The 13628-nt window shown below is 43.2% G+C and overlaps 1 protein-coding gene and 1 pseudogene across 1 annotated transcript; both read left to right on the top strand.

Moving 5' to 3' along the window:
* The first annotated feature begins 4246 nt into the window (after positions 1 to 4246).
* Positions 4247 to 10233, top strand: LOC139423873 (histone H2B-like; annotated as a pseudogene).
* LOC139423874 (uncharacterized) lies at positions 9535 to 9825 on the top strand. The gene has a single exon (XM_071175516.1). The coding sequence runs from the start codon at positions 9535 to 9537 to the stop codon at positions 9823 to 9825; it is 291 nt and encodes a 96-aa protein (XP_071031617.1).
* Positions 10234 to 13628: the final 3395 nt, after the last annotated feature.

The following is a 13628-nucleotide window of genomic DNA, read 5'->3' as shown; positions in this document are numbered from 1 at the left end:
TTCTTCTCTGCAGATCCTCTCAAGCTCTGTCAGGTTGGATGGGGAGCGTTGCTGCACAGCTATTTTCAGGTCTCTCCAGAGATGTTAGATCAGGTTCAAGTCCGGGCTCTGGCTGGGCTACTCACGGGCATTCAGAGACTTGTCCCAAAGCCATTCCTGCATTGTCTTGGCTGTGTGCTTAGGGTTGTTGTCCTGTTGGAAGGTGAACCTTCACCCCAGGTCTTGAGCAAGTTTTCATCAAGGATCTCTCTGTACTTTGCTCCGTTCATCTTTCCATCGATCCTGACTAGTCTCCCAGTCCCTGCAACTGAAAAACACCCCCACAGCACGATGCTGCCACCTCCATGCTTCACCGTAGCAATGGTGCCAGATTTCCTCCAGACGTGATGCTTGGCATTCAGGTCAAAGAGTTCAATCTTGATTTCATCAGACCAGAGAATCTTGTTTCTTTAGGTGCCTTTTGGCAAACTCCAAACGGGCTGTCATGTGCCTTTTACTGAAGATTGGCTTCCGTCCGGCCACTCTAACATAAAGGTGGTGGAGTTTTGCTGGACACAGTTAAAAAATAGCTATTTAAAAGCATTTTGTTGTGTTAAAGCCTGAATTTAAAATGGATTCAATTGCGATTTTGTGTCACAGGCCTACACACAATAGCCCATAATGTTAGATTGCATCATCTGAGGGTCTGTTGGGGAGGTATGCAAATTGGAGTGGGTCTACAGTGTCTGGGATGATGGTGTTATGTAATAGTATTCCACTGTGTAATAGGATTCCACCTTCCTCCTATATTGTCTTTTTGATGTCTCGTCGGAGGTGGTAGCAGGCTTTCTTGTATGCATCCATGTCCCTGTCCCGTATTGAAAGGTGTCCAGGTGATCCTGGAACTTGTGGCACTGAGAAATGATGGATGAGGATTTGAGAGAGCACCTAAAGTACATAAATGCGTAAGTGTTCTTTTCACTTCAATTTGATGTGTCGACACAGGTGGCTTAGTAGAGGTAAATTCCTGCAGAGATTTAGGGATCTGTTATTTGAAATCGAGGAGTTTCTGGCTTCAAAAGATGCAGAATATGAGCAGTTGCAAGACAAAGTGTGGCTGTTAAATTGAGCATTTTTGACCAACGTAACTGTTCGGCTGAATGAGCTCAATTTTGAACTGCAAGGAAAATACACAAATATTTTTTAAAGGATTCGCTTTGTGACTGACAGCATGTAAACAAAAATTGAAATTGCTGTCCTCACAATCGCAGCAACATGAACTGAGGAATTTCAAAAATATGTCAGAGCTTGAAAGTCAGGGAAGAGCACTAGCACTTTGTGACTGTGGTCGATACGTTGAACATTATCGCAGACTTTGACTGACGCTTTCAAGACTTTGCGATCTTGGAACCTGTGGCAACATTTATGTGCTTTATGTTTGGTGTGGAAGTTGATATTGACGAAATTGCAAAATAAATTGCATAATGTTTTCACATGGAGGCATCAGCCGTCGAGAGTGAAATTTTGACTCTGCAAAGTGACCTCCAAATCAAATTGAGGGCATCAGGGGAACACTTTCGGAACCTTATCATGGAGGAAAAATATCAAAACATGAGAAAAGTTGCCATGTACTTGACAGCGTTTTTTTTTGGATCTACCTACCTTTGCGAGTCAACATTTTTTGACATCAAGATCATCAAGTCAAAATAACGGTCCACTCTAACAGATGATCGATCACCTGGACACCTGCTTGAAGATAGCAATCAGTAGCTACAACCCAGACTATACAAAGCTTGCTGACAGCATGCAGTGCAAATCATCCAATCAATAAGGTGAAATGTTATTTAATATTGGCTAGGGGAGGGGGCGGGGGGGTAGACCGCGTTAGGATCTACTTTTTCCACCCTCTTCCTATCTAACTAAAGTCTGGGCACCCTTGCGCTAGCCTTTAGATGGATATTTCCTGTAAACCATGGTTTTTGGTTTGGATACGTTCTTATAGTCTGTGGGGACGACATCATCTATGCACTTATTGATGAAGCCTGTGACTGTTGTGGTAAACTCCTAAATGCAATCGGATGAATCCCGCAACATATCCCAGTCTGTACTAGCAAAACAGTCTTGTAGCATCGCGTCTGCTTCCTCAGACCACCTCAGTATTTTGCACATCTTTGTAAACAGGAAGCACGAGATTGGAGTAGGGATGGGTACCGAAACCCGGTATGAAACGGGCCCGGGGCTAAATTATGAAAGACCGTAGTATCGATAAGCTCCAACGTTATCGGTTCCGCTTTCAGTACTGGAGAAATTAAGAAAATACATGTCCTACATCATACATCATATTATTGCTAACCTAAACGTTATCTTGCACATTTTATTTCACCAATCGTTTCTAATTTGCAATAAGATTAAGGCATTCGTCTATGATGCATTTTAGCTATTCCCAATCCAGAAGAGAGAGATCTCGCACGGAGCCTGTGTCTCTCACACACTACAGCACACACGCTACAGCGCGCACACACACACACACACACACACACACACACACACACACACACACACACACACACACACACACACACACACACACACACACACACACACACACACAGAGTGGGGCAAAAAAGTATTTAGTCAGCCACCAATTGTGCAAGTTCTCCAACTTAAAAGATGAGAGAGGCCTGTAATTTTCATCATATGTGAACCAACCCACGCCTCCCTCTAACCCACGCCTCCCTCTAACCAACCAATGCCTCCCTCTAATACCGCTGGTCCAAGCCAGACATGCCCAAAGCCCCTTCACGCTGGCAGCTAGTGTGAGGATGACTGAGGAGAGGGTGAATGAGTGCCACCTAGCTGTGACCAAGTTCATTGTGAAAGGCCTACACCCCTTTGCAACAGTGGAGTCCAAGGGCTTTAGGTAACAGTCTGTCAGTATTTATTGAGTTGTATTAATTTTTAGGATATAGTAGTGTAAAAGGGTTGTATGTTAGTCCCATCACTCCACAATACAATACACAACACAATAATGATAATTCAACACATGGAAACTATATTTTTTTACTGTAGGGAGATGAGCAAGGCACTCAACCCCAAATATACCCCTCCAACAAGTTACATCAGTGACACATTCATTCCTATCTGGTATGGTGTAGAAAAGGCCGATGTGATCACTGAGCTGAAGGACGTGCCAAAGCTGGCCATCACATCAGACGGGTGGACCAGCTTCTGTCAGGACCACTATCTCACTGTTACAGTGCAATACACAAGCCAGGGCAGTGTAAAAATCGCAAATTGGCGAAGTAGTGGCAGGAGATCTCAGACATTCTGGAAGAGTTTGAGATAGAGCTGAGCAAAGATAGTAGCTACGACTGTTGATAATTCTGGCAATATGGATGTTGCCATCAAGAGGCTACACACACATTGATTCTGGCAGACCAGAAAATCTACAAAATGACTTCCATTGATAAATGGGCAGCCCGAATCAGTAGTCGTCATGTGGTTCAAGAGATCCTCAATGTCCAAAACAGTCTTGGAAGGAAAAGCAGCAGCTCCTTGGTAAGAAGCCAGTTCAATATATTAAAAGTATTATTTATTTAGAAATCCGTGACTCCGCCCCTAAAACCAAGCATACCACGAGGAAGACCATTACCGCCATGGACGTGGTCTATGCTCAGAAACACCAGGGACGCACCCTGTACGGTTTCGGCGGTAAAACGCATTGTTTTCCTAACTTGAAACTAAAGGCTCTTAAGAGCCACCCACATCTGCTTCAAAAGGGCCAATTCCATATAGTGATTGGTATGTTATTGGAATGTTGTTTAGGTATGCTTTTTGGTAGGAAAGCATGAGCCAATCCGAGTGGACAGGGAATATTAATGACAGGACTCTGTTCAGTGCAGCCTTCATGCAGAGAGTGAGGCCTATGTGTGACAGTGCCAAAGTGGGCAATTCTAGGATCAGCGTTATTTAGAGCAGCAATCGTGCCCCCCACACACATTTTGAAACACACAATTCCCCATCCATCACAGAATGTGAGAGAAGAGGGAGGGGAGGGGAAGGCATCCCACACATTTGTCTTTGTTCGGGAAGCCCGCCTCTGAGTGGAAGACTCTTTTGAGCGCAAGAGCTCCACTGGGCAAATGGCAGGGATGAGAAAGCAGGGGTGTGTCCATGGCAGCTGAACATGCTTAGCTTCCTTTTCATAAGACAGGTAAGCGCCCTCCACCCCTCATTTGTTTCTGAGAAGCAACGAGACATCAACATCATGCCCGAGCCAGCAAAGTCCGCGCCCAAGAAGGGCTTCAAGAAAGCTGTCAAATAGACCGCAGGGAAGTGCGGCAAGAAGTACCGAAAGTTCAGGAAGGAGAGCTACGCCATTTACATGTACAAAGTCCTGAGGCAGGTCCACCCCGACACCAGCATCTCCTCCAAGGCCATGGGAATCATATTAAGTTATTTGACATGAATTCTGAATTCTGTACAGCACTTTGTGACATCAGCTGATGTAAGAAGGGCTTTATAACTACACTTAGACCCAGTCACAAAGGTTCACATTTTACCTTTGGATTTACTAGATCAGAGTTCCCTTAACAGAAAAGGTATTAGGACAGCAGGAATCCGTTGATTTAAACATCAACAGTTTGCAAAACAGCTCTTATTAAACAGTACAAAAGCAGCCGCAACGACGGTCAAATTATTACTTGACAAATGACAAGAATTGCTATCAACATTGCAGGTGCGTCCTGGTTGCTGCATAGACTTCATAAGGAACTAAATATTCTCATAGTAACCGTGGTGCTGAAATGGCCACCGCCTCTGCCCAGTTGGCAAGGGCTATTTCCCGTTTGAGGAAATTTTGACACGCTATAGGCACAGTTCAGTACACCCCTCATCCAATAGGCTCCAGTATCTATATAAGCAGAAACCACTTTATTTCCCCCACTTTCCCTGGTCATCTGTGGCATCTCCACTTTTTAAGTCACTGCAACAAAACGATTGTGGAGGTGCATTGATGTAATATATAGTCCTCGAGAAGAAGTTATACAGGATATATAATGTAATGGCATCTCAAACGTTTTTTTTTTTTACAATCCATATACCAGTAGGAGAGCGTACAGAAAAATAATGCTCTAGGTTAGAGAGAACAGTTTGCAATCCATTTTTAATCAAGTAGTACCATTTGAAGTGACCCTCATTTTATACTTCACAAACATACATTGATTGTCATGATGTAGTGTTCCAAATCTGCAGTAGACAAAAACCAGCTGAAAATGTGCAGGTCAACACCAAACGGTTAAGTGATTCTGATTTCAGAGCAGTCAGATTAAGTAATAGTGAAATACATTTTAACAAATGAAATAGAATATCATGTCAAAAGTAATGTGAGCATTGCATTGTGGAAAGCAATGACTTCATAAACACATTTATTGCAATGTGCAGCATGTATTTGTAGATGAAACACTGATTAAGTTGGGTGAAAAAGTAACTATGATTTGGTGTACTCTACCTGAACATGTGTTTGGAGTTTTGAAAGCACTGCCTATTTGATGATCTGTTGTTGTTGTTTTTTTTTAAAACCACATACTTGGGGAAATGGCACCAGTTGAGCAATGATGGCTCTCTGTGGCCATTGTGAATAGTACTTCAGATCCAGCAGGTGGTGCTCAAATGCCTCCCTCCGTGGCTTGAATGATGATTAGACTTATTCCTCATAGCTCCTAATGCATTTAAGGCCCGTGTTGGCAATATGACTTCTGATCCAGCAGGTGGCAATGAAATCCCTCCCTACATGACTTGACTGACCAGTTAGTTGTCTGACTCCTTATAGCTCCTAATGATTTTAAGCAGAGTGTTGGCCACATGACTTCTGGTCCAGTAGGTGGCGGTGAGATCTCTCCCTACATGAGTTTACGTATTCCTTTGAGCTCCTAAATTAGGCAGAGGGTGTCAACAGTGCATCTCGGCTGAACCCTGTTCTGAGCCCCTTTCTTCATTTAATTCGATATAATTCCTGTCTTCTTCATGTCCTCTTCACTAGTCCCTCTGCATGTCTTCCTTTCTGTCTTGCCACGTGGGTTCCACTAAGGTGTGTTTTTTCTTCGTCTCGGCAACCACTATAATGGAACAGCAGTCACTTGAATAACGTTTCCATATTTTGCATTACTCATGTCATATGTATATACTGTATTCTACTCTATTGTACTGTATCTCAGTCTATGCCGCTCTGACGTTGCTCGCCCATACATGCATACATTGTAATTCCATTGCCTTGGTTAGATTGATGCGTCTTGTGTGTGTTGTTGTGAAATTGTTAGACATTACTTGTTAGACATTACTGCACTGTTGGAGCTAGAAACACAAGCATTTCTCCACACCCCGCAATAACATCTGCTAAACACGTGTATGTGGCAAATAGGATTTGATTTGATGGGTGATTGGATTAGATTTGATGTTGGTAGAAGTTTTCCTCAGTGTGTGTCCATCTTCCATTTCCACTTCATGTCCTAGTTGGGGGAGCTATCCATTATACTGTAGGCTACTTACTAGCAATGTCACTGTGGTCAAAGTAGATTTTCTAGGCTATAGGGTGTGGTAACAGGCCCGCTGTCATTTGTTTTTGTACTGTACATGTGAAGTATCTGCACTCTAGCCTAGCGAAGAGCAAGGCTGTTGAGAATAGGGGATTGCAAGCAGTTGAGGGGAACTAGTGAAAGACTCACCTGCTGTTCAACACAAGGCCCCAAACACCTCTGCAGACAGAGTATTATTCACTCCCAGTCCTATGATCTTGCTCTGTGAAGGAGGTTTGCTTTTCAGCATCCAATTCATGGCAGCCTTCACCCTAGTTGATTTGGGCATGTGAGTGATTCGAGAATGTTTGGCTTTGGTATCCAAGGTGTTTGAGAATGCTGGGGGTCAGTGTTCCGAGGGGCTGACTGTGACACCATAAAGTGGAATGTAGTTAGTGTGCTGTTGGAGGGATTCTAATTCAGTCCGGTGCAGTCTTCCAGACAGTGCAGTTGTGCTTCAAGTCTGCTCTCTGTGTGATGTCTTGTAAGTTGATTGTGACTAGATGGAGTACAGCTATGACCAGAAGTGACATTTCCGGTAACCCTAACCCTTTTCATAACCTTAACATAATTCTCCTAACCTGCTAGGGAAAAGTCACTTCATGACACTAGCTGTAGCCCACCTAGTCAAAACCTTGTCAGCCCTTATCCTAAAAAGCTAACTCTGTTCCTAGATGTACTATGTACTATTTATGTATTTATTTATATTGTATTTATTTATATATTACTAAACCAAGGTCTGGCAGCCAGTAAGTACAGGTAAGAGACCAGTATGGCAACAATAATTTGCTAGATTAAAGCTAGTCACATCTGAGATGTTATACTGCACTGAATGATAAAGTGCCAGTATGTGCTCTTGGACCCTTATGGAATCAATGGGTCCGCCCCATTTGTCCCTTTTGAAATGAACAGTTGAGATGGGCCCTCCTTCTGTGGCCGTCGTTTTATGCTACATCTGAGGCAATCTTGTGGGCATAGTGTCACCTGGGCCAGAAATGAGCAACATCATACCAATAATAAGACACTTTGTTATTGGTTAGCAAAGAAAAGTACAATACATTTTTTGCACATCCCTATCACCTCTGTATGGATAGGTAAACCATCTGTTCATTGTGTGGGTGGGTGGGTGTCTGAGGAATGTTTTACTGCGTTTCAGCTTACAGAGGTATCACCACCCCTCCTATCGGCACCTCAGGTCCTCTTGGCCCCCTGACTGTCAGGCTGGATCCTGTTAGGGAAGAAAGAAGAAGAATGATGTTATTAATGACAGGTAAAATACTACCACTGCAAGATGACATGGCCTTCCACAAGGTGACATGATGGGGCCCCTTTGCCTTTAGGGCATCCCATGTGTATTTGTTTCCCTGTAGCCTATATCTTCGGCGTTTGGATTTGACGTTGTCCCGTGTATATGGAAAGTTGAAGAATCCATTTATGAAAAAGTGGGCATTTTTTCCAATGGATGTTTGGTGTGTGAGTTGTTGTTATTTTGTGTGTGGGAGAGTCACCTCCTCTCTACTTGGGACCTCTGAGTTATTTAGGCCTATCTCTATTAGAGGGTTTCAACGTGGGGTGAATCATACTAGTTCAGTATGTAGTTAGTGTGCCTTCCATGGCCTGTGAAGTTAAAGTTAAAGACCCATTTCCTCAGTGTGGCTCCTCAGTCTTTGGGTGAGTGCTCCCTCAAACAGCTTCCCAACATGACTGTGGAGGCTGATTGGTCTTTGACTTGTGACGTTGTGTGGCTCTTTACCAGGTTTGTGACTCATTGTGACAACTGCAGATTTCCAAGGTAGGGGAAAATGGCCATCCATGAGACATGTGGTGAAGAGGTTAGAAAGGAGGTGCAGGTATTCATCAGGTGCTTGCTTGTGTGTGCTGTCAATGTTGTCTTCCCCAGATGCTTTGTTTGTCATTTTTTTCAGATGAGTCTTTATTTCTTCAATAGTAACAGAGAGGGTGGGGGGGATGGTCTACTGGTGTCAGATTTGAAGTATATACTGTTTTCTATATTTCTCTGTTGACAATGTTTTTCCATTCTTTGTTATAGAGGGATTAATTGGGATGAGAATTAACATTTTGTAGGTGGTTTCTAAATAATATAGCTTTTGTTTTGTTGTCTTCAATTAATTGGTCTTGAGACTTTAGCACAGGTATGATATTATTGGTTGTCTCCTTTAATTGCTTAGATTTTTTGCCAGAAGGTCCGGGGGTTGGTGTCTGTATCTAGCTGGTGATAGAAGGCAGTCCTCTGTTTCTATTTGTGGAGGGTGAGTTGATATCTGATATGATTCTGAAACCAATTGACTTCTGTTTTCAAGTTTGGTGCTCTTGTTCTTATAAAATCTCTCCGGACCTTTCTCTTCTGCTTGATGAGACTGAGGATATGTGGTGGGAGTTGTTTTTGTGGTGGTCTGATACATCCTTCGGAAACTACCCTGGCGATTTTCTTTGATATAGAGAAAGCATTTGACAAGATGTGGCACAATGGGTTGTGCTACCGGCTTGCAGACGCCAATCTCAAACTACCGCTCTCCATCAGAAACGTTATCACTTTCTCCACAACCCCACAACCGTACACTTAAAGTGAAGGTCTCCACAGCAATACCCATCAGAAGTTCATCAACAGAGCCACTCATAATCCATCATTGAAGGAAGCTGTCGGACAGGCCAAATGGGCCACAGACACACCCATGTACATAATGCTGAAACTGACCTAAAATATCCCCCATCTAAAACATAATCATGCAAGACTGACTTTAATTACACATAGTTTATTTTCCAACATAAAAAGAGCAAAAATAAAATACAAAAAAAATAAAAATACATTTGCACAATAAAAATTAAAATGTGTGTATATATGTGGATGCATTCATTCACCCCCCTCCGTTTCCCTCCATACAGCTATGAGCTGTAATTGTAATAAAGTTGGTTTTAAGTACAGTAAATTCATGTCGGGAAAGGAAAATAGAGCAACGAATCTATGCCTGGAAGAGTCAAAGAGGCAAAAGGTGGCAAGGAACTTGGAAAAGGAGGCGCCAAGTGTCACCGCAAAGTTCTCTGTGAAAAGATCCATGGAATCACCAAGCCCGCTATCGGTGTGAAGCGTATCTCCGGTCTGATCTATGAGGAGACCCGCCTTGTCCTGAAGGTGTTCCTGAAGAAAGTGATCCGTGATGCCATCACCTACACCGAGAGGAAGACCGTTACCGCCATGGATGTGGTCTACGGTCTGAAACCCCAGGGACCCACCCTGTACGGTTTCAGAGGTTAAACGCACTGTTTTCGGAACTTCGACATCCCGACTTGAACCCAAAGGCCTCTTTTAAGAGCCACCCACATCCTCTTCAAAAGGGCCAATTCCATATAGTGGTTGGTATGTTATTGGAATATTGTTTAGGTATGCTATTTGGTAGAAAAGCATGACCCACTCCGAGTGGACAGGAAGTATTAAGCAGGTCCACTCCGACACTGGCATCTCCTCCAAGGCCATAGGAATCATGAACTCGTTAGTGAACGTATCGCCGGAGAGTCCTCTCTGTGTGCCCACTACAACAAGCGTTCTACCATCACCTCCAGGGAGATCCAGACCGCCGTGCGCCTGCTGCTCCCTGGTGAGCTGTCCAAGCACGCAGTGTCTGAGGGCAGCAAGGCCATAACCAAGTACATCAGCTCCAAGTAAGCAGCGTATTTGGACTGCTATAATAACCCTAAGGCTCTTTTAAGAGCCACCCACCCTGTCAGTAAAAAAGCAATTCCAATGCGACCGTATGAATGTGTATGTAGGTAGGCTGTGTCCATTGTAGGACTGTTCCATTGTGGGCCGGTGCTGTGGGCCGAGTTGGAGAGTGGCTGCTTTGTATCCTTTTCCGTTTCAAGTGTAGGGGTTTTGCGTGCTGTCTTTGTCTGCCGAATGCAAGATAGCAACAGATGTTTCTCTGAAGGACATAACAAACAGGGTTGGCCTCCATTCCAGTTGAAGGCCGTCTATAGTGGAATAAGTGAGTGGAATGTGAAATGGCAAAGGGTGAAGACAGGGCCGAAATGGCCGTTGTTTGAGGTGACTTCCTGAATAAGTAGGAGACGGATAGAGTGGTGGCCACTCCAATACCTTGACTTTGTTGTCCTTAAGCCATTTTTCCACAACTTTGGGAGCATGCTTGGGGTCATTGTCCATTTGGAAGACCCATTTGCGACCAAGCATTAACTTTTTGATTGAGGTCTTGAGATGTTGCTTCAATATATCCACATCATTTTCTTTCCTCATGATGCCATATATTTTGTGAAGTGCACCAGTCCCTCCTGCACCCCACAACATGATGCTGCCACCCTCTTTTTCCTCCAAACACAACAATGGTCATTATCACCAAACAGTTCTATTTTTGTTTCATCAGACCAGAGGATATTTCTCCAAAAAGTACAATCTTTTTGGATCTTTTTGCAGTTGCAAACCGGAGTCTGGCTTTTTTATGGCAGTTTTGGAGTAGAGGCTTCTTCCTTGCTGAGCGGCCTTTCAGGTTCTGTCGATATAGGACTCGTTTTACTGTGGATACAGAAACTTTTGTACCGGTTTCCTCCAGCATCTTCACAACGTCTTTTGTTGTTCTGGGATTGATTTGCACTTTTCGCACCAAAGTACGTTCATCTCTAGGAGACAGAATGAGCGGTATGACGGCTGCGTGGTCCCATGGTGTTTATACTTTTGTATGTACTATTGTTTGTACAGATGAACGTGGTTGTCACGATCGTTGGAAGCATACTCGGACCAACTTGCAGCGTGATCCGAGTTCCACATCTTTTACTAGAAATAAGTGAACCACACAACAAAACAATAAAGACTAAACAAAATGACAATGGAGTGCTAACATGCAACTACACATAAACAATATCCCACAAACAAAGGTGGAAAAAGGTTACTGAAATATGATCCCCAATTAGAGACAACGATTATCAGCTGCCTTTAATTGGGAATCATACAAAATCCCCAACATAGAAAAACAAAACTAGAACCCCACATAGAAATAATAAACTAGACTAACCCCCAGTCACGCCCTGACCTACTCCACTATAGAAAATAAAGGCTCTCTCTATGGTCAGGACGTGACAGTTGTCACGCCCTGACCTTAGAGAGACGTTTTATTTCTCCATTTGGTTAGGTCAGGGTGTGATTTGGGGTGGGCATTCTATGTTGTTTGTTCCTATGTTTTGGCCAGGTATGGTTCTCAATCAGGGACAGCTGTCTATCATTGTCTCTGATTGGGAATCATAATTAGGCAGCCTTTTTTTCCTTTTGGTAGTTGTGGGTAGTTTTTTTCGTTTGTGCATATATAGCCTTACAGAGCTTCATGGTCGTTTGTTGTTGTATTATTGTTTCGTTGGCGACATTTGCAAAATAAAGAAAAATGTACGCTCACCACGCTGCACCTTGGTCCATTCCATACGACGATCGTGACAAGTGGTACCTTCAGGCGTTTGGAAATTGCTCACAAGGATGAACCAGACTTGTGGAGGTCTACAATGTTTTCTTCTGAGATCTTGGCTGAATTTCTATTGATTATCCCATGATGTCAAGCATAGAGACACTGAGTTTGAAGGTAGTCCTTGAAATCCATCCACAGGTACACCTCCAATTGACTCAAATTATGTAAATTAGCCTATCAGAAGCTTCTAAAGCCATGACATAATTTTCTGGAATTCCCCAAGCTGTTTAAAGGCAGTCAACTTAGTGTATGTAAAATAAGTGAAATAATCTGTCTGTAAACAATTGTTGGAAAAATGACTTGTGTCATGCACACGGTAGATGTCCTAACCGACTTGCCAAAACTATAGTTTGTTAACAAGAAATTTGTGGAGTGGTTGAAAAATGAGTTTTAATGACTCTAACCTAAGTGTATGTAAACTTCCGACTTCAACTGTATTACCTAAATTACCTCAATCTCAACCCTTTTATTAAAAACCTTTTTTGTTGATATTTTTTCTTAACTGCATTGTTGGTTAAGGGCTTGTAAGTAGACATTTCACTGTAAGGTCTACCTGTTTTAATCGGCGCATGTGACAAATAAAATAAAATTGGATTTGACTTAATTTCTAGAAACTCTACAATTTGGCTGATTTTGGATTTATAGGCCTCCCGGGTGGCGCAGTGGTTAAGGGGGCTGTACTGCAGCGCCAGCTGTGCCATCAGAGTCCCTGGGTTCGCGCCCAGGCTCTGTCGTAACCGGCCGCGACCGGGAGGTCCGTGGGGCGACACACAATTGGCGTCGTCCGGGTTAGGGAGGGCTTGGTCGGTAGGGATGTCCTTGTCTCATCGCGCACCAGCGACTCCTGTGACGGGCCGGGCGCAGTGCGCGCTGTGTTAAGAAGCAGTGCAGCTGGTTGGGTTGTGTATCGGAGGACGCATGACTTTCAACCTTCGTCTCTCCCGAGCCCGTACGGGAGTTGTAGCGATGAGACAAGATAGTAGCTACTACAACAATTTGATATCACGAAATTGGGGAGAAAAAGGGGTAAAAATTGGATTTATTATCAATAAAATGTCACAATATGGTGCAAGTGGTTCAATTTGGCTTCTGGCGTGCAAGGTCAACTCCCCGGATCTACTAACACCATTGACAACCACATTCCATTTTCAAGGGATTGTTAAATAAATGTTATAACTATTTGGTTTTATTATCATCCCCTCTTGAAGAGAATATTCAGAACGACACATTTCCAAGTTTTCCACATTTAGCTCTTTCAGAGTTATACAGCAAGTAACTGCAAGCGTTTCATGAACAGTGCACCGCATGTATTTTCAGGTACGTGAGGGTAGGCTATCCATTTGGCATGTAGCTAACTAGCTATCCAAGCAAACAATGTGTTATTTAGCTTATTTCATCAGAAAGTAGCATTTTGAAAAGAGCTTGACACCAGCAAGTCCTCACCCCGTTAAAGTTGGTAGTTGGACTACTGTCACTACCACTATAGATGGCAAGCAAATCAAACAATATTTGGATATATAGCAATCTAGTTTATCCCCTGAAAGTTAGCTTGTTAACTAGCCATATTGACGTAATCTGTTATTAACTAACTTTAGCT

Source organism: Oncorhynchus clarkii, chromosome 13 (assembly GCF_045791955.1).
Source record: "Oncorhynchus clarkii lewisi isolate Uvic-CL-2024 chromosome 13, UVic_Ocla_1.0, whole genome shotgun sequence".
NCBI lineage: Eukaryota > Metazoa > Chordata > Actinopteri > Salmoniformes > Salmonidae > Oncorhynchus > Oncorhynchus clarkii.
This window is presented reverse-complemented; position numbering and strand designations above follow the sequence as displayed.